The sequence below is a fragment of the Heteronotia binoei genome, chromosome 3 (assembly GCF_032191835.1).
Source record: "Heteronotia binoei isolate CCM8104 ecotype False Entrance Well chromosome 3, APGP_CSIRO_Hbin_v1, whole genome shotgun sequence".
Taxonomy (NCBI): domain Eukaryota; kingdom Metazoa; phylum Chordata; class Lepidosauria; order Squamata; family Gekkonidae; genus Heteronotia; species Heteronotia binoei.
In genome coordinates this window covers 123,973,048-123,999,968 of record NC_083225.1, presented here as the reverse complement: position 1 = coordinate 123,999,968, position 26,921 = coordinate 123,973,048, and the positions used below count along the sequence as shown (strand labels likewise).

General features: G+C 47.4%; 1 protein-coding gene across 2 annotated transcripts in view; it reads left to right on the top strand.

Moving 5' to 3' along the window:
* GBE1 (1,4-alpha-glucan branching enzyme 1) overlaps nt 1-26,921 on the top strand; it is a 349,834-nt gene that overhangs the window by 201,009 nt on the left and 121,904 nt on the right. For both annotated transcript variants that reach the window (XM_060234428.1, XM_060234427.1), the window contains exon 12: nt 8,136-8,307. In XM_060234428.1, coding sequence (XP_060090411.1) covers nt 8,136-8,307 — 172 coding nt within the window. The remainder of the gene's footprint in view (nt 1-8,135; nt 8,308-26,921) is intronic.

Sequence of the window (26,921 nt, the reverse complement as noted above, 5' to 3'; positions counted from 1 at the left end):
ATATCCCGCCCTCTCCGCAAGCGGACTCAGGGCGGCTTACAGTATCATAAAAACAATCCATTCCATAAAACATATAAAACCATAATACATTTATCAGTTTAAAACTATTACGCTATCTAATAGCCACTAATTAACTAACCTAATCTAAAATTTCTATATTAAATTAATCCTACTACTGAATTGCAACACTTTGCCAATTAATTCCAAATTTTAATCAATATCCACCGCTAAATCAACCCAAAATAAATCAATCCACCCCAATTTAATCTACCCAATTAACTAGCTAAAAAACTGATTCAAAATGGTAGCACTTATAAGGTTCAATTTAAATAAATCTAACTTCACTAATTAATTATATCCCTCCATCAATTTACCATAAAAGTTTAAAAACTTACAAACAGGAATACAGTCGATCAGTGTTAAAACAAAATTCCAATGGCTCAATAGGATCCAACCCAGAAAACATTTAAGTGCTAGATGAAAGTGTCAGGTGCTAAAATAACCTGCTTAAAGTGCAGCCAGTGCAGGATAAGTTCATCTCAAAGCAGCAGTTCTCTTCTACTTCGGACCCTACCAGGCAGACAGCTGAGCCTCCACAGTTGCCCAGCGTGGATCTCACAGCTGATAACCACCATTTAGTTCCTAAGCCAGTCCAGGTAGATCTGGGGGCAGTAATTCCCTCAGCGTCTCTTGGCTGTGCCGTCAGGAAACAACAAAAGGAAGATTGCAAGCAGCAGCTGCAGCTGATGTCGCTTGGGCTCGTCCGGCAGATCTCATCTTTGAAGCAAGTTGCTCCGTGCCGCCGCAATGATCCTAGTATCTCACACACCACCTCCGACTCCTCCTCGGCACTCAGCAACACCCAGCTGGGGCCAACGCTCTCCCATAGAGGCTCGGGTGAATTTCCACACAGCGCGCGGCTGCACCAGTCCTCCGTGGCACAACCAGGCCAGCACAGCAGCATTTTTTCGCCGTTTTTGTCAGGTCCCAGCGTGCTCATGAAGAAATAAGCTATATCCATGCAGTTGTTGATAAGCTGTACTCACACTCCAAATTAATGCAATGGGTCAAATCAAAGTCCAAAAGTTAATGGTAAGCATAGAGTTTTAGAAAATTGCGAGAGTCTCATTTCGCTGCTCCACCGCCGCCATTTAGAGTCTATCAACTCTAGTTCCTTAAACCTATTCTTCACTTCCACTATGTATTCATAAGGGATGTGATCAAGGTCAAACCTAAATGGCATAATGGCTTCCCCAGTTTTCTTCAGTTTAAACCTGAATTTTGCAATGAGTATCTCATTATGAGCTACAGTCAGCTCCAGGTCTTGTTTTTGTTGACTGTAAGGAGCTTCTCCATCTTTGACTGCAGAGTATACAACCAATCTGATTTCTGTGTTGCCCATCAGGTGTTGTCCATGTGTATAGTCGCCTATTAGGCTGTTGGAAAAGAGTGTTTGCTATGATCAGCTTGTTCTCTTGACAAAACTCTATTAGCTTTTGCCATTCCATGGACTCCTGTAATTGTAGCTGTCTTTTACAGAGAGAGCACTAGAGAGAGTTTTTTTGGGGAGTCCCTTACTGGGACCCCAGAAATGTAACTTGCTTCCAACTTGCAGAGACTGTAGTGGAGTGGGTGGCAGGGTGAGGTTCTGTGTGTGTTTGATGTGAGAAACTTGCAGGTCTATTCTGTACACTTTTGAACCTGTGCCTCACCTTTCCTCCAAAATCTTCTTTGAGAGGCCATACCTTGGACCCCATAATCCAATCTGCACATAACTTGGAGGGTATGTAGAGGAGCATTGGGGGAAGTCCCGTGTGAGTATTATGTCTCTAGCTTGCACAGGATCTGTTTGATACACTCCTGAACCTGCACCTGTCATTTCCCCAGAAAGCACTTTCCTGGGGGGGTACTTTCTTTGGGAGGGCCATAATTCAGAATCTTGTCAACCTAACCCTTGCTAAAGGTAAAGGGGCAGGTAAAGGACAGTTAGCTATGCAAGTTTGGTGTCCCTAGCATGCTGGAAACCATGGGGGAGCTGGCTGGTCCCAGTGGGCTGGTGGTGCCTGACAAGGGGTGCTAGATCCTTTGTTGAAACAAAGCCATTGGCAGAAAAGCCTGCCACCACAGCAAGGCTCAACTGATAGCTCAAAGTATTGCAAATTGGATATGGTCAATTTCAGAGAGAGCATAGCCCTATGGAGCCTCACCAAGGCCATCCAGAACCCAGTCGCCCATGGGAATATTTGAGTATACAAATAAGGAGCTCAAACAGCAAACAACAATGACAACTGGGCAGTGTCAGCTGCCCACAGCACTAGAGATCAGTGCCTCGAACGATATGTACATTGCCCTTTAAGATGGCCCTCCAGGAGGAAGGGGAACATGGCAGTAAATGCCATTGTTGCTTATTGGGAGCCAGGTCCCAGAAATGTATTAATATACTGGGCCCAGTGCCCACAGAACTAGAAGCATCCACCTGTTGTTTGGTGGATGTAGGGGGCCTGCACCGTGAAGGGATTGGTCATCTGTGCAGATTTCCGGTCCCACCCATGGCTGCCCCTTTCTCTGTTATGCTAGTCATCTGACCAGAGGTGCAGCTAACACATGGCTTAACCTGATGGAAATTCCTAACTCTATAGTTTCTGTTGTCCTTTTCCGTTTTCTGGGGATCCTAAGCAATGTGAAAAAGAGAACAGCTAATGGATCCTGGCCGCAGCCATGGGGGCCTGAAGGTTCCCAGATTCTTGTGTCCCAAGGGCAGCACTCTTGCTGATTCTCTGGATTCCAGTGGCCACCATGGCTCTGGCAACTGGGCCATAGGCAAGGGTTTGCAGGCCTTTACTTGTCCAAGTGCACCCAGGAGCAGCAATTTGTTTGATCCATCCTGGCAAGCAGATCGTTCTGTCAGTTCTAATGACACCCAAATGGGGCTTGTGCTGAGCAAGTGCAGCCTGTGTTTGGGGGAAAGCCCATACTTGATCACTGGTGATTTCATGCACCATGGTGGGGTTCAGGCATCATGGGCAGGCCACCAGTGGATCTGTCATTCCTTGCCTGGGCTGAGGGGAGGACAGCCCTCCTAACTACCAGCACAGCAATCAGGATGCCTCTGCTGCCAGATGCATGCTTGGACATACTTCTGCTTGAGATGACCCCTAAGGTCCTGCTTTGCAGAATCCCCTGGTGACAATACAGGGTCCTGTATCCGGTCCATGAGCCCTTCCACATGAGCCCCACCAAAAGGAGTTGGAAAGCACTGCTTCATGGCAATGTTGTGGAGCATAGCGCAAACTGTGAAAAGCTTCACAACTGCCAGAGGTTACATAGCTCTGATGTTGGAGGCATCATAATCACATCTTCAACTGGATAAATGCCCTCTTGATGATCATGTTTGTCAGCAGACTTAGTTGTAGGCTGTACATATGGGATATGGTATCAGCAAATATGGCAGCAAGGGATACTCTTGGTCACCTGAAGGGAATGGCATATGAGGTATAAGTGGTGGCATCCTCTGCTGTATGCCTGTCCAGCCATACTCACCAAACTTACCTAGGAGTCAACCTTTGTTATCTGACCGCATGGCCAGCAGGCATTTGAGGCCTGATGCAGCAAGGATCCGGTTGTTATGGATGCTGCCTGGGAACTTGTCCACAAGGTCCATAAAGATTCCTTGGTGGTCACAGGAGACCTGAATATTCAGACTGTAGAAGTGGTGGCAATTACAATAAATATGTGGCTTTTCGTTGGGGGCAATAAGGGCTTTGTTGGCTCAGTCAACAGCCTGTACCACATTAGGAAGCCTCCAAATTATGCAAATCCTGCCTTCATGGGCACAAGTAGGGAAGTGCACATGTTTGTGGAGGTATACCAGTATGTCATCCAGAAAGCTGTATAGGCAACATCTAGTTTTCATGAAAGCCGCCCTGAGCCCGATAGGGGAGGGTGGGGTATAAATTTCATAAAATAAAGTAGAGAGCAGTCAGAGTCATAGCCATTTGTTTGGCCAGCATCTTTTACCCCAATCATCCCACGGATGCAACCTAGTCCTCTGCGAATGGCTTGTTGCCCATTGCGTGCAGTAATTTCTTGGCATGTAATGACCATAGCATGAGCATGGGGAGGGGGGGCAGGGCGTGGTGGGTTGCATGGCTGCTGCAATATTTGGTGGAGACAGGTCATGAGCTGCCAAACTTGACTGAGGCCGAGAAGGCACTGCTGTACAAGTTTGATGTTGGAACATACAAGCATTGCCCTTGTCACCACCTTGAGCAACTCTGCCACCTCCCATGACTAGCGGTGCCACAGTTGCACTGTGTCTGGCCACCACAGCACAGCTGCAACACAGAATTACTCTGCCCAGAAGTATATTGGTTGAAGAAGAAGAAGATATTGGATTTATACCCCGCCCTCCACTCTGAATCTCAGAGTCTCAGAGCGTCTTACAATCTCCTTTACCTTCCTCCCCCACAACAGACACCCTGTGAGGTAGGTGGGGCTTAGAAAGCTCTCACAGGACCTGCCCTTTCAAGGACAGCTCTGCGATAGCTATGGCTGACCCAAGGCCATTCCAGCAGCTGCAAGTGGAGGAGTGGGGAATCAAACCCGGTTTTCCCAGATAAGAGTCCATGCACTACACCACTACACCAAACTGGCTCTCAAACTGATTGAGTGGATGGGCAGCTGTTATTAGGTTCTTCTTTTAGATTTCAGAGGTAACATTTGTCTTGAACTCTTTGGATGAGAATATTTGCAGTGTTACACTCCTGTTTGCAAAGAGATAAATCTATTTCTGGTACTTTCTGTTAACCAAGGATATCTAGTAGCCCAGTCACTGAAATGTATTCTTGGGCATCCTCAAATGTACTGAAGGTCTTTGAGGCTGAGGTACAGAGATTAGACTACTGAGATTAGACTACTGTAATGCCCTCTACATGGGGCTGCCCCTGTGCCGAACTTGGAAGTTGCAGCTAGTGCAGAATGCGGCAGCCAGGCTGCTACTGGGACTACCTCGGTGGGAACACGTGCGGCCTGGGCTGAAGAAACTGCACTGGCTTCCAATTATATTCCGAGTTCGCTACAAGGTGCTGGTTATCACCTTTAAAGCCCTATATGGCCGAGGACCTGCCTACCTTAGGGACCGCCTCTCTCCACATGTTCCCCAGAGAGCACTAAGATCTAGCTCCCAAAGCCTTCTAAGGATCCCTGGACCAAAGGAGGCCAAACTGAAAGCAACGAGGGAGCAGGCCTTCTCTATAATGGCCCCCCACTGGTGGAATCAGCTACCGGAGGAAGTGCAAGCCCTGTGGGACTTTAATCAGTTTCGCAGGGCTTGCAAAACCACCCTCTTTCTACAAGCTTATAAGGAACCCTGAAAGTGACATCTAGCCATCGGAATATACCTTACTGAATGTAGCACCTTAACTTATTGTAGTTTTAAAATTTTATGTAACTGTTTTTAAATGTATTTATTAACTGTATTTTACAATTGCTTTGTATAATAATCATGGTATATACCATGTCCTGTTAGCCGCCTTGAGCCTGCTTCGGCGGGGAGGGCGGGATATAAATAAAATTTATTATTATTATTATTAACTCTTCAGTGGCAAGAAGTTGGAGTTTAACTCAAAGGCATGTTTTGCTAACTGAGGGTGTTGTTCAGTTTTCTTCTGGTTAGGATAACTATTTCGAATTGATATTTCTTTTATCAGTTTTTAAGCTAGTATTATGAACCTAGGTCTTTGGCATTTGTGGAATTATACATGTATTTATTTTTATTCATTTTATTCAGTTTTTAGCCGGCCCCCATGGAACAGGCTCAGGGCGGGTTACATCATAAAAACAGTCAGCAGTAAAAAACCAATTTAAAATATATAAAATCTAAAATTACGGAGTAACGGTAGGTACTAAAATGGCAAATTCTGCCTCACAGACATGACCAATTGTCCAGGTCCAGCAGGTCTTATAGCACTGTGATGGAATGAAGGGGGGAGGCGGTAACAAGTGATGTCCACTGCTTCTGCTGAAAGCCTGGCGAAAGAGCTCTGTTTTACAGGCCCTGCGGAATTGAAGCAGAGGCAGGGGCCAGGGTCAAAAAGGCCCTGGCCCTCATCGAAGCCAGATGGACGTCTCTGGGGCCAGGTATCACCAGAAGTTGTTGGGTTGCTGATCGTAAAGACCTATGGCGCTCATACAGGGAGAGGTGGTCCTGTAGGTATGCTGGCCCCTGGCCATATAAGGCTTTTAATGTAAGTACCAACACCTTGAACTGGATCCAATACTCAATGGGTAGTCAGTGCAGTTCACACAGCACAGGATGGATCCGTACCCATATAGGCGACAATGTCAACATCCGTGCAGCAGTGTTCTGCACCGGCTGGAGTTTCCGGAGGAGGGTCAAGGGCAGCCCCGCGTAGAGAGAGTTACAATAATTTAGCCTGGAAATGATCATTGTATGGGTCATGTGGCCAGGTCGTGGGGGGCTGATATACAGGACCAACTGTATGACCCACCTCGGATGGCAAAAAGGCTGAACTGGCAGTGGTGATAACCTGGACCTCCATAGTCAGAGAGGCATCCAGGAATACCCCCAAGCTCTTAATTTTCAACGTGGGCATCAATGGCGCCCCATCAAAAGATGGGAGCCTGATCTCTGATCCCAGCCCCCTGTAACCTAGGCACAGGACCTCCGTCTTAAATGGATTCAATTTCAGCTGGCTCTGTTGCAACCAACCAGCCATGGCTTGCAATGCCCTACCCTGTTCCTCCGGTGCTGAATTCAGGCAGCCATTCAACAGCAGATACAGCTGGGTGTCATCTACATATTGATGACACCGCAACCCACACCTCCTGATAATCTGGGCAAGGGGGCACATGTAGATGTTGAATAACATTGGGGAAAGAATTGCTTCTTGCGGTACACCACATTGTAATGGGTGCCACTGGGATAGTTTATCCCCATGCGTCACCCTCTGTCCCTGACCTTGGAGACAAACCATTGTAGGGCCAGCCCCCGTATCCCTGAATCAGTGAGGCGGTGGACCAACACTTCATGGTCGACCATATCGAACACTGCTGACAGATCAAGAAGGATCATCAGTGCCGAACCGTCTTGATCCAGATTCCTCCGGAGATCATCCACCAAGGCAACCAACACTGTCTCCATCCCATGGGCAGGGTGGAAGCCGGACTAGAAGCGATCCAGGACATCAGCATCCTCCAAGAAAGCCTGTTGCCACCGCCCTCTCTACTACGTTGCCCAGGAATGGCAAGTTTGAGGCTGAGTGGTAGTTTGCTAGGATCTTAGGGTCCAAAGATGGTTTCTTCAGGAGAGAGTGGACCACTGCCTCCTTCAAGGCCCCCAGGAATGCCCCTCTTGAGAGGGACAACAAATGTAGATAGGAACAGTTAAGAGATATTTGTAGATTGTAGATTTGTAGATATTTGTAGGTAAATGTAGATAGGAACAGTTAACAGATATTTGAATATCTGTGTGGAAGCAGTCATTTTTTACATGCTGACTCCTGTCATCCAGGTGTCCAAAGTTCAAATGTTTTCTCTGCCTCATACTCATTAGAAAGCCTAGAAAACTCTCATTATCACCTTCAGTCTGCCCATTTGCTATATGGGGGTAATGCAGATCTAGTTTGCAAAGACAGTTGCCTGGATTATAAAAAGATACTTTGTGTGAAGTGTTTTCAGCGCCAACAATACTATGCAAATACTATTATCATTACTCATTTGAGTATATGTTGATGCTATAAATTAGCTATTGTCTAATTAAATAAACCTAGGCATCTGCTGTAAAAATACTTTGTAAGCCACAGAAATAACATATGGCATAAATACTTTCTTGAAATCAGTTTTTTTACAGAATATGACAGCATTTTATGGAAATAATTCTTTTAAGGCAATTACTTATTTTGCATATATGGAATTCAGTCAAGTCTCACATTACTCAGAAATTCTGTGCAGTGTTTTATACAGTTCCTGTGTTTCATAGTCTCCTGGTTTTTAATTTTTTTTTTGGGGGGGGGGGAGTATGCTCTTTATGCAGATCAGATCTTAATTCCTTTTGCAAGAGTCAATTGCATGCTGAAAATTTCTCTTCCCACTCCCTCATATCTTTATTTTCCTAGGCCCTTGTTGGTGATAAGACTCTAGCATTTTGGCTGATGGATGCAGAGATGTACACCTATATGAGTATTCTCTCACCTCTCACTCCAGTTATTGATCGAGGAATACAGCTTCATAAAATGATTCGCCTCATTACTCATGCACTTGGAGGAGAGGGATATCTTAACTTCATGGGTAAGTGATTCTGGATTTCACTGTTAGTTCCCTACTGTGGAATTCATAATGAAATGAAATGGTCTTGCAACATTCAGCTTTTGGGCTTTATCATCATACTGAAAAGGTAACTTTGGAAAGGTTTGTGTTTTTTCCTTCCTTCTATTACTTCATTGTTGGTTGGCAAAGTTTATTTAGCTTTTTTCTCTGATAGTGAGTCAGTTCAAGTTATCTCAGGAAAATTTCACTTCTACAATATGTCATTTGTCTTACTATGTCAGTAAGTCAGCAGAAGGCAGCACAAAAGCAAACATGGAAAGATTATCCTGCATATGCTTCCATTAAAATATATGAATGCTAAATTGTGAAACTCCTGTTCACTTCCATGGGATTTATGGAAAAAGTCCACTGTCTTCTTGCAGAGTTTGCTTCATTTCTTGTTTTTGTGTACATTTTTGAAGTTATTTCTTCCAAATACATAGGTTGGTCCATGAAGACTCCCAGGGGACAAGAAGTCTGATTTTTCCCTTCCTCTTACTTGTCAGTTACCTCATGTTTTCCCTTGTTAACTATTATGTCTCCTGTCCTACTTGTTGGTGGTATGTTTTACTTTTACTTTTTCTCATCCTTCTTATGGCTATTTCAGCCCTGTGAGGCCTCACACCTAATCTGCAGATCAGTGTCTCTTCTAGGGTGGCCAGATCGTCCCGGTTGCCCGGGAAAGTCCCGATTCTGGCGCCCAAATCCCGCCTCCCGGGCTAGCTATACCGGGACCATTACAGGTCCCGGTTTAGCCAGCGGGCCGCGTGTGTGGTCGGGGAAGGCGGCGAGTGAGGGACCAAGCGTCCCTGCGCTTGCGCATGGTGGTGTGGTGGGCTCTGCGCATGCACGGGGCCAGGAGAGTGGGCGGCGTAGGGCCTGCCACACCGCCGTGCACATGCGCAGCGACGCTCGGTTCCTCACTTGCCGCCTTCCCCGACCGCGTGAGGGGCTTAGGGCCCCGGCGGCGGCAGAGGAGGAGGTGGCAGCAGCGGAGGCGGCAGAGAGGGAGGCGGCGGCGGAGGCCGCGGAGGAGGTGGCGGAGGCCGCGGGAGCCGGTCTCCCCAAGGTAGAGCAGTCCCGGTGCTCCTTAAGGGCCTCCGTGGGTCAGCGCTGGCGAGGGAAGGTGGCGGGGTGTGTTTGTGTGCCTGTGTGTCTTGGGGGCTGGAGGGAAGGCCGCGGGAGCCGGTCTCCCCATGGCAGAGCAGTCCCGGTGCTCCTTAAGGGCTTCCCTGGGTCAGCGCTGGCGAGGGAAGGCGTCTCTGGGTGTGTTTGTGTGCCTGTGTGTGTGCCTGTGTGTCTTGGGGGCTGGAGGGAAGGCCGCGGGGGCCGGTCTCCCCACGGCAGAGCAGTCCCGGTGCTCCTTAAGGGCTTCCCTGGGTCAGCGCTGGCGAGGGAAGGCGTCTCTGGGTGTGTTTGTGTGCCTGTGTGTGTGTTTGTGTGCCTGTGTGTCTTGGGGGCTGGAGGGAAGGCCGCGGGGGCCGGTCTCCCCACGGCAGAGCAGTCCCGGTGCTCCTTAAGGGCTTCCCTGGGTCAGCACTGGCGAGGGAAGGCGTCTCTGGGTGTGTTTGTGTGCCTGTGTGTGTGTTTGTGTGCCTGTGTGTCTTGGGGGCTGGAGGGAAGGCCGCGGGAGCCGGTCTCCCCACGGCAGAGCAGTCCCGGTGCTCCTTAAGGGCTTCCCTGGGTCAGCGCTGGCGAGGGAAGGCGTCTCTGGGTGTGTTTGTGTGCCTGTGTGTGTGTTTGTGTGCCTGTGTGTCTTGGGGGCTGGAGGGAAGGCCGCGGGAGCCGGTCTCCCCACAGCAGAGCAGTCCCGGTGCTCCTTAAGGGCTTCCCTGGGTCAGGGCTGGCGAGGGAAGGCATCTCTGGGTGTGTTTGTGTGCCTGTGTGTGTGCCTGTGTGTCTTGGGGGCTGGAGGGAAGGCCGCGGGGGCCGGTCTCCCCACGGCAGAGCAGTCCCGGTGCTCCTTAAGGGCTTCCCTGGGTCAGCGCTGGCGAGGGAAGGCGTCTCTGGGTGTGTTTGTGTGCCTGTGTGTGTGTTTGTGTGCCTGTGTGTCTTGGGGGCTGGAGGGAAGGCCGCGGGGGCCGGTCTCCCCATGGCAGAGCAGTCCCGGTGCTCCTTAAGGGCTTCCCTGGGTCAGCGCTGGCGAGGGAAGGCGTCTCTGGGTGTGTTTGTGTGCCTGTGTGTGTGTTTGTGTGCCTGTGTGTCTTGGGGGCTGGAGGGAAGGCCGCGGGAGCCGGTCTCCCCACGGCAGAGCAGTCCCGGTGCTCCTTAAGGGCTTCCCTGGGTCAGCGCTGGCGAGGGAGGGTGGCGGGGTGTGTGCCTGTGTGTGTGTTTGTGTGCCTGTGTGTCTTGGGGGCTGGAGGGAAGGCCGCGGGACGCGGTCTCCCTACGGTAGAGCAGTCCCAGTGCTCCTTAAGGGCTTCCCTGGGTCAGCGCTGGCGAGGGAAGGCATCTCTGTGTGTGTTTGTGTGCCTGTGTGTGTGTTTGTGTGCCTCTTCCCCTCCCCACTAAACAGGTTTGCAGAGGTTGCAGCTCAGTTGACTGAGCTGGCTAGCCCTGCGTTCTTCCAGTGCCTCTTTGATCTCAGGGCTGTTCAAGTAGAGCAGCCTCCCTGGCCTCTTCCCCTTCCCACCAATCAAATTTGCAAAGGCAGGGGCTCAGTCCACGGAGCCCACGTCATCCTGACGCCTCTTTGAATCGCTAAGGTAAAGCAGCTGCCTGGTCTCTTCCCCTCCTCACCAAGCAGGTTTGGAAAAGCTGGAACTCAGCTAGCTAGCCCCATTTCGTTCTGATGCCGCTTTGAATTGTGTGCTTGTTGGGATAGAGCAGCCATCCTGTTCTCCTACCCTCCCCACCAAGCAGATTTGCAAAGACACGAGTTCAATCGGCAGAACTAACTTGCATCGTTCCGGTGCCTTTTTGAATCACCCGCCTGTTCAAGTAAAGCAGCCTCTTTCCCTCCCCAGTGGCTTCCCTGGGTCAGCGCAGGCGAGGGAGGGTGGCGGGGTGTGTGCCTGTGTGTTTGTGTGCCTGTGTGTCTTGGGGGCTGGAGGGAAGGCCGCAGGAGCTGGTCTCCCTGCGGCAGAGGTCATTGTAGTACCATCATTGCTTGTGCTGCGTTGCTGCAAGTAGATGTGGTCGAAGCTTCCACCTCTCCCTGGAGTGCTGTGGGTTCTCCCCGTGACTCTGAGGCTTCTCCTTGCAACATTGGGGATCATTGGCGGTAAGAGCAGGGCCCAGCTGGGAGAGGTTGAAGTGGGTATTCTGGGACTTGTGCACTTTAAAATGCTCCTACCAGGCCTCAGTTGGAGAGAGGGGAAGCTCTCGAGTGGCTGTGCAAGTAAGTAGGGAAGTTAAGAAGCAGCGAGGAAAGTTTGTTTGGGATCCTCATCTTCCGTTTTTGCCAGCTGGGGAGAGAGAGAGGGCTGGGAGAGGTTGAAGTGGGTACTCTGGGGCTTGTGCACTTTAAAATGCTCGGAGTGGCTGTGTGAGGAAGTAGGGAAGTTAAGAAGCAGTGAGGAAAGTTTGTTTGGGATCTTCATCTTCCGTTTTTGCCAGCTGGGGAGGGAGAGAGGGCAGAGAGGATGGACCGAAGGAGCAGGACATGCTGCACTAGCAAATGCTAGGAAGTGGACTGAGGGAATTTGCCTCAGCACGCAGCCCCCTTCAGCAATCAAAGTTGCCACTGAGTGCTGTGGTTCTCAAACGCATAGCATAAAATGCTCAGGAGCTGGTGACCTCTCTCCACATGATCCCTCCCTTCACTTCTCTGCCTGCATCACTCATTCCTTCCCCCTTTCTCCCCACTCACTCTTCGTCCTCTCCTTCCCCCTCTCTCTTCTGTCTCACTTCCCCTATTTTCCTCCCTAGCACTCTCTTTCTCCTCTTATTTTCTTTCTTTCCTCCCCATCTATCCCACCGCACTTTCCCCTTCCCCCTTTTTTATTTTTTACTCAGCTTCTGCTGGCACTACATTGCTGCTGCTTCCATCGTCCTGCCGGACTTCTCTTTCTCCTCCCACCCCTCTCTTCGCTTTCACCAGTGCCAGATAAATAATTCTCTTGTGTCCCCTCCCCCTCTCCAGAAGCCGCATCCTTTGGGGTTTTCATTTCCCAAATTAGCTTAGAGGGTAAGAAAAAATGGGATGAGTCCCCTTTTCACCTCCCCCTCCCTGTTCCCCCCACCCCTGAAGGGAGAAGCCAGTTATTCTTCCAGTAGCAGCTGCTGCATTGCTTCTGATTGTTTTCTTTTGTGAGTTGCCAGATAGACTTTATAAAATCTTGTCCATTTTCTGACACCACTTTCTGTTTCAGTGGAAAATGTTACATAGACTTGTTCTTACTGGGGCTGGGTCATGGTGATGGAGTGTGTGTGTCAGCGAAAGGTTTGCAAAGGCAGGGTGGGAGTTACCTGACTTAGTGTGGTGACTTGTTACTTAACATTGTGCTCTTCCAGGATGAGATGAGTTATAAAGGGACCAGCATCTCCTCTATTCATTTGCACTGGAGTTTTCATAACAATGCATCAAGACAGACGTGAATTTATTTATCCAGCATAAGCAAACCACAGAGCTAGATAGCTGATGTATTTAACTGTTTTATAGTATATCATGTATTCAGGGTCACAGCTGTACTAGCTGGTACACTGACTCTCAGATAAAGTGATATGGCTCTGAACCTGTTCCTTTAAAATGCAAACTTTGCTAAAAATGCTAGTTTAATCTAAACGATGATATCCAAAGTGAGGGTTGTTTTTATTAAGGAGGGCTTAATATGTTTCTGAGATTTTTCCGTCTTTACATAAAGACCTTTCAGAGCTTGTTCCTCAAAGGTCCACATCACTGATGGCAGTAGACCTGTTCTGGTGAAGGGAGTACAGCTGCCTGATAGTTTAAGAAATTTCTTTGTGCTTTTGAAGCAGTTTTTCTCCAGGTAGGCTTGCCAGCTCTGAATTGGGAAATACCTGGAGATTGGGTTGGAGCCTGAATGGTGGATGTTGCCTTCTGACACACTTCCAGTGATGTTAGTGGTGTGAGGCATGTGCAGATGAGTTATGCTAAAAAGTTCCAGTACCTCTTTTTCTACAGCTATTACACATGATGTCCTTCACAGTTAGGGGTAACTTTGAACATTGCAAAATTCTTATGTAAAAGCAGTGTGTACAATTTCTGCATAAAAGTGGAAATGTACATTTATACATACACAGGATTTGTACTAATTCCTGTGTGGTGCTGTCTTCTTTGTAGGAACTCTGTGCTGTGTGAGATCACCCCAAATGGGAATCTGACCTTTGCTGTCAGAGTTCCAGCACTGCAGTTATCTGCTGCATTGCTCTTCTAACGACATAAAGTTTCCATGAGCACCTTTTGTAACTGAGATAAGAAAAACATGGTATACCCATGAGCATTATTAAATGGGTGTGTGTGTGTGTGTGTTTTAGCACATCTGCCTGCTTTGGGATTTCCCATGGATAGAGAATGGCCTTAGAAGTAGAGATATTGCTTTAAATCCCTCATGCAAGGAAGGGCACATGTGATCCTTAAGTGAGTCACCCTCCTCCATCATTATGATTATGCTGGGGAAAAACAGTAAATTACAACTGCTTTTCTCATTCCCTGTTTGTGAGCTTTCAGAGGCACCTAATTGGCCACTCTTGCACACAAAAAGTTTAGGTAGATGGATCCTTGGTCTGAATCTAGAATGTCATTTCTTATATTCTATGCCTATGGAGTGAGATCCCATTGGGATATCAGTTCTATTACTTCTAATGGCTGCTTTATGTGAGCAAAATATATTCTGACCTGTGCACAATCTCTGGGCTTTAAAAAATCATTTGTTCCACATCTAGGCAGTATCATTGGCTCCCTTCTGTGTAGCATCATTGCCTTCCATGCAATGTAGTGGAAGTGTCACTTCTCCTATCCTGTCTCTATTCATACTTGCTTTCTCATGAGGCCTGAGGTCTTGCTGCCTCCAAGGAATGCTGAAGGATGTGAATGATAGTACCACTCTTGAGTATGGATCACAAGCAGACTGGGAAGTTAAAAGACTGCTTCTGAGCAAGGAGGCTCTCCTCTTAGCCCTCCCCTTCCGGGCTTTGGCCCACCAGATTTTGCCCTCAGAATCTGGCTTCGGGGACTGCCAGATGTTTCCAGGAAGTGAAGGAGAACAGGCGGTTTAATGATTTTGGAACCCTGGAACCACTAACATCCCACCACCGCAATCCGAGAAAGAGATGGCCTAGCGTTGCCAGGTTCCCCTAGGTGCCTGCAGGGAGATGGAAGAGTAGGGTTTCCAGCTGCAGGTTGGGAAACTCTTGGAGATTTGGGGACGGAGTACGGGGAGGGCAGGGACCTCAGTGGGGTACAAGACCATCCTGTCCACCCTTCAAAGCATCCATTTTCTCCAAGGAAGTGATGTCACTTCCTGTTTCTGGCAGTGGCATTTGGGGGAAAATGATGTCACAGGAAGTGATGTCACTTCCTGCTTCCAGCAGGTGGCGCAGGGGAAATGATGTCACAGGAAGTGATGTCACTTCCTGTTTCCAGCAGTGGCATGACGTCACCGGAAGTGCCGTCACCGGAAGTGATGTCACTTCCTGTTTCCGGCGGCTCGCGCTTCGCGCGCGCACAAACACATTCATTCCCCCCTCGAGGTGTCCCTGGCTGGCCTGCAGATATTATGGCCACCCTAGTCTCTTCATATACTGTGATTGTTATAGCAGTTCATAGTACCAACTGAACTCCAACTAGAGGGTTGGATTTTTTTAAGTCGGCATATTTCCAGATGTCACATTTCCCCCCTCTTTGGGATTTTTACCCCCTCTCTTTTTGCAACTTTAGATTTTTCTGAAAACCTGGTGATCCCCCCCTCCCCCGTCAGGCAGAACCTAAATGGTAGCTGTTGCTGACCCTGTTGCATGGATGTTTTTATCCACTTGAGGACCAGTCCTGGCTGTTAGATACAGCGATAACTTACATGGTTGTTCTTAATTTTCTTTCAGCCTACTCATTTGTAATGGAACATAAAATTTATATCTAACTATCTGATAAGAAGTCATTATTTCTAGTAATAGCATTATTGCTGCTATAAGTGTCTAAATATATCCCAAATAATGCTGGCAGCTCCTGGAAGATCACGGTTCTGTTCTCATTACTTGAATGTCATAAATTAGTTCACCAGTAAAAGGGAGCTGAGATTATTTTGGTGTTTCCACCAGATCTACCATGATGGCATAACCATAACAGTAAATAACACTGTACAGCATTTATCCCTATCAATAGATCATATTATGATATTGATAAGGTAAAAATCATAACATATTCAGTACCTTGTGTTAGATGGTGTGTTGCATGCATAATTTCATTGATACACAGTTTGTATTTAAAAAAAGTAAATGTGAACTGCTTATACCTATCTTTAACAGAAAAACAATGAAACAATATTGTTTCAAAGTAAGATGTAGGTGTTTCCATGTACACTGCACAGATAAAACATTTGTTAGTGCTACGCAGACTTAGGAAGGAAGGAAGGAACAGCTGTTGAACTACTGCTGAACAAGCTCAGAAAGAACTGTTTGCAAAAATGTGTTCCTACTGAAAATTTGGATAAAATAGTTATTTTATGTATTTGTTCCTCATTCTGTCACTGTGCTGGGTAAACTCAATTTCCTCAATTCAGACTACTATATGTAGTTGCATTGCAGGTGGTGATCATTGACCCTTGTTCAGATCACCTAAATATCTGTTTCCCTCCTTCCTTTCCCTTTTCTCCCCACACCTAAAGCTGAAAGAAAAACAAATGTGAGTATTGCTGTCATAGTTTGCATGCAGCCACTTTGACATACCAATAATTTTCCATTTGTTTGTTTGCCTTAGGGCAGTTGCTGTTCATCTCAAGTGAGCAAGCAAATGGCAGGTTTCATAGCTGCTGCAAATTCTCTAGATACACTAGATCATTTGTTATTTGGACACATGATGTTATTTGGACACATGAAGCTGTCATATAAAGAATCAGTCCACCAATGTCAGTATTGTCTAATCTGTTTGGCAGCAACTCATCAGGGTATCATGAAGAGGTCTTTCACATTACGTGCTATCTGGAGATGGTGGAGATTGAACCTGGGTCCTCCTGTATGCCAAACAGATGCTCTATTACTGAGCCATAGCCCAGTTTAATTTTTTTTTCAAATGTTTACTTGGTGAGCTCAGACTTGATAACAATATATCTATGAATAATAACTTATTAAACAGACATTTTTACATGTAAAATGCTGCTTCTGGATGACTGACTATATTTAATATTTAAATGGTGGGAATTATTTTTTTGCTGGTCTAGACTGTTATAATCTCAAGATGGCCATGCACTGGACAGGGAATCATAGAATGATCATCAGTGTGATGAAACTAGGAGTTGTTTCATTATCTTGGATCTATATTCTGTGATCCTTAATATTCTTGTTGTCTTTGTAGGTTGAAAGAAGAGGCAGGTTGCTTGAGTACATAATAAAGTTAAGAACATAACAACATAAGAGAAGCCATGTTGGATCAGGCCAATGGCCCATCCAGTCCAACACTCTGTCACACAAAAAAACCCAAGTGCCATCAGGAGGTCCATTAGTGGGGCCAGGACACTAGAAGCCCTCCCACTGTGCCCCCCCAAGCACCAAGAATACAGAGCATCACTGCCCCAGACAGAGAATTTCAACAATAAGCTGTGGCTAATAGCCACTGATGGACCTCTGCTCCATATGCTTATCCAATCCCCTCTTGAAGCTGTCCATGCTTGTTGAAGAGCAAAATTTTAAAATTAAAGAAAGAGTTTCCCCAACCCCATAGTAAAAAGGTGTTTTTGAAAATTTGTTGAATGAAGCAGGGTTAACTATGGATTTGGGGGAGGGTTTCTACTTTTTAGTATATAAACATATATATTAAGCTGAAGAAAGGTATGACCAGCCCCATTGTCGTTTAGCTGCTGGAAGCTAGATCATTTCCCCTTGTTTTATTCAGAGACATCTATTGACTTTTGATAGATTACTATTACATGTGTAGTGTTAAAGCAGTATGATAAATGGTATATTTTGCAGTGTAACAGATCTATAGGAAGAAATGTTTAGCAATAGGAGTTCTAATGAATAATTTCATTCCCTCTGTACCTTGCAATAGCAGAAAATGTGACAGATTCATGCTGGGACTCGTTTCCTTTGAAATCAATAAATTTTTAGTCTCAGCACATTTAAAATAAAAGGGACTGAGATTTTGCTGTCTGAACAGATTATTAAGGAGCTGAAAAAGACTGTAGTATAAAGGACTTTACCCTAACATTTTTTCGGGGGTGAGGGGGTGGGAATAGTGAATAGAAACTCTGATTATATATTTGTAATGCTCACTGTAAGAGGTATTGAAATGAGTTTTTCAATATACACACCAGAATATAATAAATCAAGAATTCTAAGGGAGATTCTGTAAAACCCTATCAATCCATGACATACAGATTCTGAACCACTGGTGCAAGAATGTATCCCAAAACTAGAAAATGAAGGTCATTTGACAGTGAGGCTTTTCCCTACAATCAAATCATTGCTGTTCTATCATTAGCTGCATCCAAATTATACTATGACAGCAAATCACTACCAGTTTGCGTACTGTTTTTTTTTTCTCCTACAGAAGTGAATAGTGTAGTCGTGGACTCCCTAGGGGTTATAATTTTTTGAATATATTTTCTACAGTAGTCCTTTGGTGGAGCAGCCTGGACCTTTGGGGGAGAAGCTCCTCCTCCAGGCAGGCAGGGTCTCCACATCTTTTTTGCAATTCTTGTAGGAGGCTTCTGCATCCATCTCCAGTTTTCTTTATTTAATTTTATTAACCATCTCCGGTTTTTGACCCTGCCTCAGGACCAATGGATGCTGCTGACTGCACTCTGCACAGAGTGCAGCACTTCCCTTTGTCCTTTACTTTTTTATTTTACTTTTTGATTTGGTCAGCTGAGGGTAAAGGGTGTTTCCAGCCTTAGGGAGACTCTTTCAGGGAATGAAAAGGTTTTGCCACCTTTTCCCCCACCTTGTACCTTGTTCCAGGCACAGGCAAAAATGGAGGAGCCTTTTGAGTATTTGGAGGGCCCTCCTCAGGTGCTAAGACCCCAGTGGGTTTCCTTGGTCATGGGGGCACTGATTTTTACCATGCTGCAGAAGGAGGCAAAGAGCTTTGGGAGTTGGAAGGGTTTGCTGCCCTCCCCCCATGTGACATTCCAGAGGCCTCTAGGAAAGATTGAGAAGCTGTCTGCAGTGGGGGGGGGGGGGCTTCCCTGCTTCTCTGGCCCTTGGTGGATTTCTCTGGTCTTTGGGTCAGGAGCTTCGCCAGCTTCTTGTCCTAGGAGTGCGGGCAGCCAGCACAGAGGAGAATCCTTCAGGCAGTTCAAAGCACTTCTGAAGCAGCCAGTGAGGGGCAAAACCAAAAGCTGTCAAGCTCAGCTTGGGGAAGGACTTCTGAAACATGGTAAGAGCCATCCTTTTCAAAGTATTCTGAGGGGGGGGGGTTTGTTTCCCTCTGACAACAAGGAAGAGGGAAATGGCAGGAATGTTGGTGCAGATGGGCTTAGGAGTGTCCATGCTTCAAGAGCCTGGTGCTCATTTTGCCCCATAGTCTCTCCCAGAAGTCTCTCAGCCCCACTTACAGCTCTCTCAGTCCCACTTACCTCACAGGGTGTCTGTTGTGGGGGAAGAAGATAAAGGAGATTGTAAGTCATTGTGAAACACTGATTCAGAGGGAAGGGTAGGGTATAAATCTGCAGTCATCTTCATCTTCTACAACTGTGCCCATAGGCCACAGGTCCCGTAGCTGGCACAGGTGTAATGCCCCATCAAGCAATGCATCAGGCAGTAGGGAGACAGTCCAGGCTACTCATCCCCTCCCTCCCCGATGCAAAAGAAGGAGGCTAGAGTAGAGAGATTTGAGCCTGCTGCTTGGGGCTGAAGATCAGAACACATCTTTGCATAAGGAGGAAGAGAACCCATAGTCACGATTATGAAGAATTGCCTTTTCCCGCAGGTCTTCCACAAGATCCTCCCCAAAGTCTGGCACATCCTAGAGATTCCTGTCAGCAGCCAGGGGATGGAAAAGCTTGACCCAGAGTATCCAGAGGGTTGCTCCAAGAGTTTCCCACCAGAAGGGGCACTTCCCCTTGTGTTCCCTTTCCCCACAGCATTTGAGAGGGTGGAGGCTGCCAGTTACATACCGGGTTCGTTACAAAGTGCTGGTCATTACCTTTAAAGCCCTATAGGGTCGAGGACCTGTCTACCTTAGGGACCGTCTCTCCTCATATGAACCCCAGAGAGCACTGAGGTCAGCCGGGAAAAACCTGCTGACTATCCCCGGACCGAGAGAGGTGAAGCTGCAAAGCACCCGTAACCGGGCCTTCTCCTCTATAGCCCCGAGCCTATGGAACCAACTTCCAGAGGAAATGCGGGCCCTGCGGGACCTAGAACAGTTCCGCAGGGCCTGCAAGACCTTCCTCTTCAGACTGGCTTTCCCTGATGAAAATGGAAATTGCGAAGGAAACCGCCATCAGAAAAAGTAAACATAGCACTAGCACTTTTAAAAATTAATTAATTTAATTTTAAAACTTAACCAGATTTTAATTAAATGCTTATAATGTTTAATGTAATTTTATCCATTTGTATAATTCAACCCTGAACCATGTTGTTAGCCGCCCTGAGCCTGCTCCGGCGGGGAGGGCGGGATACAAATAAAATTTGTTGTTGTTGTTGTTGTTGTATGGTCTGAGTGGAAAACCCCAGCCAGGCCAAAGTCAAACCAGATTATTTTGAAGTTCTGCTCTCTAGTACCAGACACTGTTGAGCTCTTCATGCTCCCTTTCATCGACAATCCTGTGTCTAGGCTGTGTTCCAGCTTATTCTTACCAGCAGATGCCTAGGGGCTTGAGTGATAGGAAAATTGAGCAGGCCCTGCAGAAAGATTTCAAGGCTCTGCAGCCATAAAGGCATCCACCACATGCTTACTGTTCTCCAGAGTGGCTTACTCATGGGCCTCAGACCTTTCACCTCTTGATAGCAATGTACCTAAAGGGCTGAAAGATGACCTGAAGAAGGACTGTCCTAGCAGCAGCTTTCTGTAAAGATGCCATCCATCTGCCTGCAAGGGCCATGGCAGCAAGCATAACTTCTAGAAGAAAGGTGTGGCTTTGTAGCTGGGAAGTGGATTCATTTGCCTGGGCGAAGGTGGCCAGTGTACCTTTTAAAGGTTTTCAGCTATTCAGGGACAGAATGGACCAGTATCTGGTGGAGGACAAGGGTAAAAATAAACCACTCCCTTCCCAAAGGAGGAATAGCAAGCCCAAGAAGCGTTTCCCATCTTTCTGTAAACCCAAGCATCATTCAGAATTTCAGAAGCCCAGGTGGTCCAAGGGGAACTAGCACCTCAAGCAGTCAGGGTGCAACAGCACTCCCTTTACCAGAACTTCAGGGCTGAGCCAAAAAGGCACTAACAGGAGTTTGTCTGGGTGACTATGAATGGGTCCCAGAACAAATGAAGATATGGGGCCAGCTCCAGAAATTTCCAACCCACTGGCAATCAACCATAGGCAACAAGTGTGTGTTGGACATGGTCAAGAATGACTACTCCCTAGAACTCTGTGCCCCTAAAACTGATGTCCCAACCGGTTTCTGTAGGTACCGAAGAGCCAGTGCCCCCCGAAGCACCTTCTTCTTTCCATTGCAATACAACACCTCTTGGAGATAGGAGTGATAGTGCCCATTCCAAAGGCTCAGCAGACAATAGGGGTTTATTCAGTTTTTTCATTGTCCCAAAGAAGAACAGGGAAATGAGGGCCATTCTGGACCTCTAATGACTGAACAGGAGGATAAAAAGGAGGACACTTCTCAGAAAACAACCACAAATCTGGTGCTGGAGTTGTCTAGCTTCATGTCAAACATGTGGCCCGCAGGCCGAACTGGCCCACCCAGGGCTTTAATCAGGCCTGCGGGGCTCTCTTATCCCCCTCCTGTCCTCACCCTGTGAAGCTCAGAGGCTGCCAACGTTCCTAGCTCTTTCTGCCTTCTCTTTGCAGAGGCTAAAGCCAAAAACCAAGCTGCAAATAAAGTGCAGAATGGATTTTCTTTTCAGGCTTCTGGGCAGAGCATATGTGAACAGAAAATCCACTCCATTTTCCTTTCTACCTTGTCTATGTGTTTCAATGGAGAGAAATTTCTCAGCTGAAGCTTCCTGGAGTTGTGTGGTTGCAAATCAAGCATCGATGCTTTGAGTCAGCTTTGTCTCTTCTCAATTGAAGTGAGAATGAGTGCCTAGTGAGTACTCTAACTTGGGAACCCACAGCCAAAGGGGGGATATTACACTGAAGAGCCATTGCTAATCTGAATAGATGGGGGTGGAGAGGGAGAAGCTTGCAATACCTTGCCATTTCATGTTTTCCCAGGCTGAGAGTGTTTTATTTTTTGAAGTTTCTGCTGTGATCCTTGTGTTTTTCTTGATGTTTTATTTTTAAAATTGCATTGCAAAATCCCACTAGCCCCCCCTTTCTGTTTTAAACAAAATATTGCAAGAGTTTTAAGCATGTTTGTATGTTAAGGTTAAAAATTATATCTTTAATTATGTTGGCTTGTGTTAGCTATAAAGTCTATATCTTTGCTATCTGGCATTTACATTTTAGGACACGCATGGCTCGACCCCACAAAGTCCCATTTATATCAGATCCAGCTCTCCTAAGAAATTATTTTGACACCCCAGGTCTAGAATATGCAAGCAACGAATGAACTCCATCGGTCATGCTGTTTCTTGTTCATCCAGGGCACTTGCAATCTCTATAGCCTTGCATCACCATGCCTGGCTGCATTCGACTAGCTTGCAACCGGACATAAAAATGACAATACAAGATCTTCCCTTCGATGGTGAAGGGCTCTTTCATACCACAGCTGTTGAACTCCTAAAAGTCAGAAGCATGCTAAATGTCTTGGAGTTTCTCAACCACAGACGCAATCTGCCACCTGTGCATGATCATGGAGATTGTCCTAGTACAAGCGTCCAAGGTCACTTAAACAAGTCAATTATTGGAAGCACAAAGCTCCTCCATCCAAGCAGTCCTACCAGCAGAAGCCATACTCCCAAACCTCTAAGAAACCTATTCCTCCTGCCAAGTAGTCTCTTTGACTTTTGTCCTTCCCTCCCATGCCTGCCCTCAACTACAATTCTCACTTCTATAGGCATGAGTCTGTCTCCATTTCTACTGGCTTCAGAGAGGATTACTACAGACTCATGGGTGCTAACCATCATATGCACAGGATAAGCCATAGAGTTCGCTTTACCCCCATATCACCATCAATTTGTTGCAACTCCTCCACCACTTTTTCTACAAACCAAAGTTCAAATTCTCCTCCAGAAAGGAACAATAGAACCCATTCCGACATATCATCGCAGAGGGTTCTACTCCCAATACTTCATAGTCCAAAGAGAGATGGAAACAAGCAACCATCATGGATCTCAGCAGACTCAACAAACACATCCCACACAAAAAATTCTGAATGATTACAGTTCAGTCCATACTTCCTTTAATTCCTCAGAGTTCCCGGTTGGCATCTCTGGACCTGCAGGATGCCTACTTTCACATTACCATTAGACCTCAACACCAGAGATTTCTCAAATTCACTGTGGGAAATGCAGAAAGAGAACCAGGGGAAACTGGTTCTCTTGAACTGAAGCAGAAGAACAAAGTTTGAGTTCGATTCAGTGGGTAGCCATCTTGGACTGAAGCAGAACAAAGTTTGAGTTCTGTGGCACCTTTAAGACCAACAAAGTTTTATTCAAAGTATAAGGTTTTGTGTGCAAGCACACTTTATTTATTTATGTACATTATAGTTATATCCTGCCCATTCCATACAGACTCAAGGCGGCTAGCAGCATAAAATAGACAGTAAACAAACAACATTAAAACAATAAAATAATCAGATAAATAACAATGGTGCTACTTCAGACATATCATATAATATTTTCTTTCTCATGCGCACAGATCCTGGGCAGTTGGTAATAAAAGTGCTATTGATCCAGATGTGGTGGCAGCCCTCTCCCATTAGATGTTATAAGTAGGGATGTGCAAAAAAAAAAATCGGAATTACCTGGATTCGGAAGTATATGGGAAAAAAAATTCTGAATCCCGTATACTGCTGAATACCGCATTCGGAATAGCCGCATATGCGGTAGGTACACGGCTATTTCCGAATATATGGCCCCATTATACCCTATGGGCCATTGAAATCAATGGCAAATAGGGTATATTTGAAGCCACCTGGAGGGGAGGGAGGTTGAGGGAGAGCCCCCAAATTTGCAGGGGACCTACAGGGGACTCTCCCCTACAAACCCCCCAAGTCCCAAAAAGATTGGTCCAGGGGATCCCATTCCAGGGGCACCCAAAGAGGGTGCCCCTATTCCACCATTATACCCTATGGGCCATTGAAATCAATGGCAACGTAGGGCATAATTAGAGGCTACTGGGGGGCAGGGGGTTTGAGGGAGAGCCCCAAAAACTGCAGGGAACCTGCAGTGGACTCTCCCCTACAAAACCCCCAAGTCCCAAAAAGATTGGGCCAGGGGGTCCTTATCTTTGGGCTCCCCAAAAGGCCTATTGCCAACAATGATGGGGAAAGCCCAATTAGCCACTTCCTTCACTCCAATTGCTGTGGGGAAAGTGGCTCTGGCCAGAGGGGGGTTTGAGGGAGAGGCCCCAAAACTGCAGGGCAGCTTCAGGGGACTCCCCAGCATGAAACCCCCCTGGCCAAAAAAGACTGCACCCATTTGTGGGCACCCCAAAAGGAATACTGCTCCCAATGGTGAGAAAAAAAACAATTAGAGCCACTTCCTCACTGTAATTGTCGTGGGAAAAGTGGCTCTGGGGAGCAGGAGGTTTTGAGGAGAGCCCCCCAATTTGCTGTGCAGCTTCAGGGCACTGTTCCACACAAAACCCACAAGGGCAAAAAAAAAAAAATTGGACCAGGGGGTCCAATTCCTGGGGCACCCAAAGCCAAACCTAACTTCACACCACGGAATCTCTATAGGACCCAAATGCACTACATCCCTCTACTCTATGAACCCTGCAGTGCAGGCCTGGAACCAATATAAACCCAGTTGCCAACATCACCGCCACACAAAACACAATCTGCTCAAGGTCTGCTCTGCAGACCTGGCTGCAGCAAACCCAGATGCCAGCTCTCCAGCCCTGCCCCAAACGGGGAGAGCTGGCCAACCACAACAAGCATACTGGCTCTGGGTCTCTCACCCAGGTGCCAGCTTCCATGCCACAGAACACACAATCTACAGATGCCAGCTCTCCAGCCCTGCCCCAAACAACACGGGGAGAGCTGGCCAAGCACAACAAGCATGTTGTCTCTGGGTCTCTCACCCAGGTGCCAGCTTCCCTGCCACAGAACACACAATCTACAGATGCCAGCTCTCCAGCCCTGCCCCAAACAACACAACTTTCAAACAAGAGAAGTGGTGGACCACCACATCTAGCTCCACAATATTCTGAATCTGACACAAAGCAAGAAGCATTTTGACTTACCTTGAGTGATGGATGGTTTGCTGGTCCAGGCTCTTTTGCATTACCCAGGGTGCACCACGAGGAGGCGAGCCAGAATTGCACCCCAAATGAGGAAGATCACTGGGAGGGACTCAGATTGTGTGAGAGGAAGGCAACCATTCCTTCTCTCTCAGCTCAGCAGTAACACACCAGCATCACTGTCCCATTAGAGGGACCTCAGCATTGGGATAGCTGCTGGCTGCCTGTCATCATCACTGGCACCTCCCTCTTTCTTCCTCCATCCCCTGAAAAAAACCCCTGGGTTATCCTGGCTGAGTCTATGGGTACTGTCGGTTACAGTTGGGGGCTGCAATGGCCCTTTCAGTATTATTAAGCATGTGTGGATGGAGGACTGGAGAAATTTAGATCGCTTTGCAGTTTTTAAACCAGCATTCACTTTTGATTTGGGGAGGGATGAAAGGGGGGGGGGATGCACTGCCAATCAATTTGTGAGTGAGTTTTTGGGCTGTCTTTGGACTCTAGTCAATTTTTAGTGGAGGAGCGTTTTACAACCACCTTCCAAGTGCAGGACAAGAGAGGATGCAGGCACAAGTAGGTGCTCACTTCATTCACTCTCAAAGTCTACGTTCGGGGAGCCGAGCATAGGCAAGTTGACCTTCAGGAAGACTAACTGCTCAACTGTCCAGGGTTGCAGGCGATTGCGATGTGGGCAGACAATGTCACCCATATGTGAAAAGACGCGCGCTCTCTGCACGCTCGTCGGTGGACATGAGAGGAACGCTTTGGCCACGGAGGAGAGGGCCTGCCAGACCCCCTCCTTCATGACCCAGTAGTCCAAAGGAGATGCTTCCTGCGGCTCGAGGGGCTCAAAAAGATAGTCCCTCACCATCGCAGCACCCGTCTTCACTCTCGGTGCCCTACCGCTCCTAGAGGGGCCAACGACCTGCTCGATGAATGTCACCTCAGCACTCTTCATAGCGTGAGTCTGGTGGGAAACACTGCCTAGCTGGGGAGGTTGGGGATGAACAACAGCAGTGGAAGTGGCAGATGAGCTGCTTCCACCCCCCTCCTCAACTACCGGCACTGGGCCCTTCCTGACTGAAACGCTCAACCTTCTGGGAGAGCTCGTCTTGCCAGCAATCGAGCTCGTTGGCCCGCTCAGCGACTGTGCCCTTAATGCGCGGGTGTAACATGGTCGCAATCATGTAGACCTTATCCTGGGTGAAAGTCTGAAAGCGGGCCTCAAGCCCTTCCTGCAGCCTAACAACCAGGCACACACCACTGGAAGAATGTCTGCATGGCCTTGAGCTGGCACTAGAAACGAGGCCAGGTCCTCACAGGCCATCTGGACCATGGGGATGACCAGTGCGATGCTCGCCGTGTCAGACGAGAGCACTTCTGTGTAGGTCTTGATGGGCCCAAGAACCTCCACAGTCTGAGAAATGACCACCCAATCCTCTTGGGTGAGACGGTTCTCATCCTGAAAGACCCTCGTCTCAGAGACAAAGGCATCCAGGGCTGCTCTCTGCTCCATCATGCGCTCCAGCATGGCACAGGTGGAGTTCCATCGTGTGCTGACGTCACCGATCAGCCGGTGCCCTGGCATGCCTGTCAGAGTGTCAGAACTTGTAATTATTGAACTCTATGATTGTAATGCCTGCTTAGCTTAGCCGAATCCATATTGTAACTGTTAGGAAATAGCTAGCTCTGTATCTAGTAGTGTGCACAAATGCTTCGCATTCCAAGCCAACTGGAGGGTGACGGGGAGTCCTTGGGAAACATCTGCCGGTAACCTTTGAAGCTGCCTCCCCCTCTCCTCTCTCATCGATAAGAAGCCTTGGAAACCAAGCAGGGCCTCTTGAGGGGTGGGAACCAGTTTGTTATTGTAACTAGAATAGCTTAAAGAATGTAACTGCTGCAGAGCTCGTTATCAGAATCAACTCGTCTTCTACCTGTACTGTTCTCAAATAAATGCTTAGACTTTAACCAGAGTCATGGGCCTCGTTTGAAGTTCTTCAAGTTCTGACACAGAGT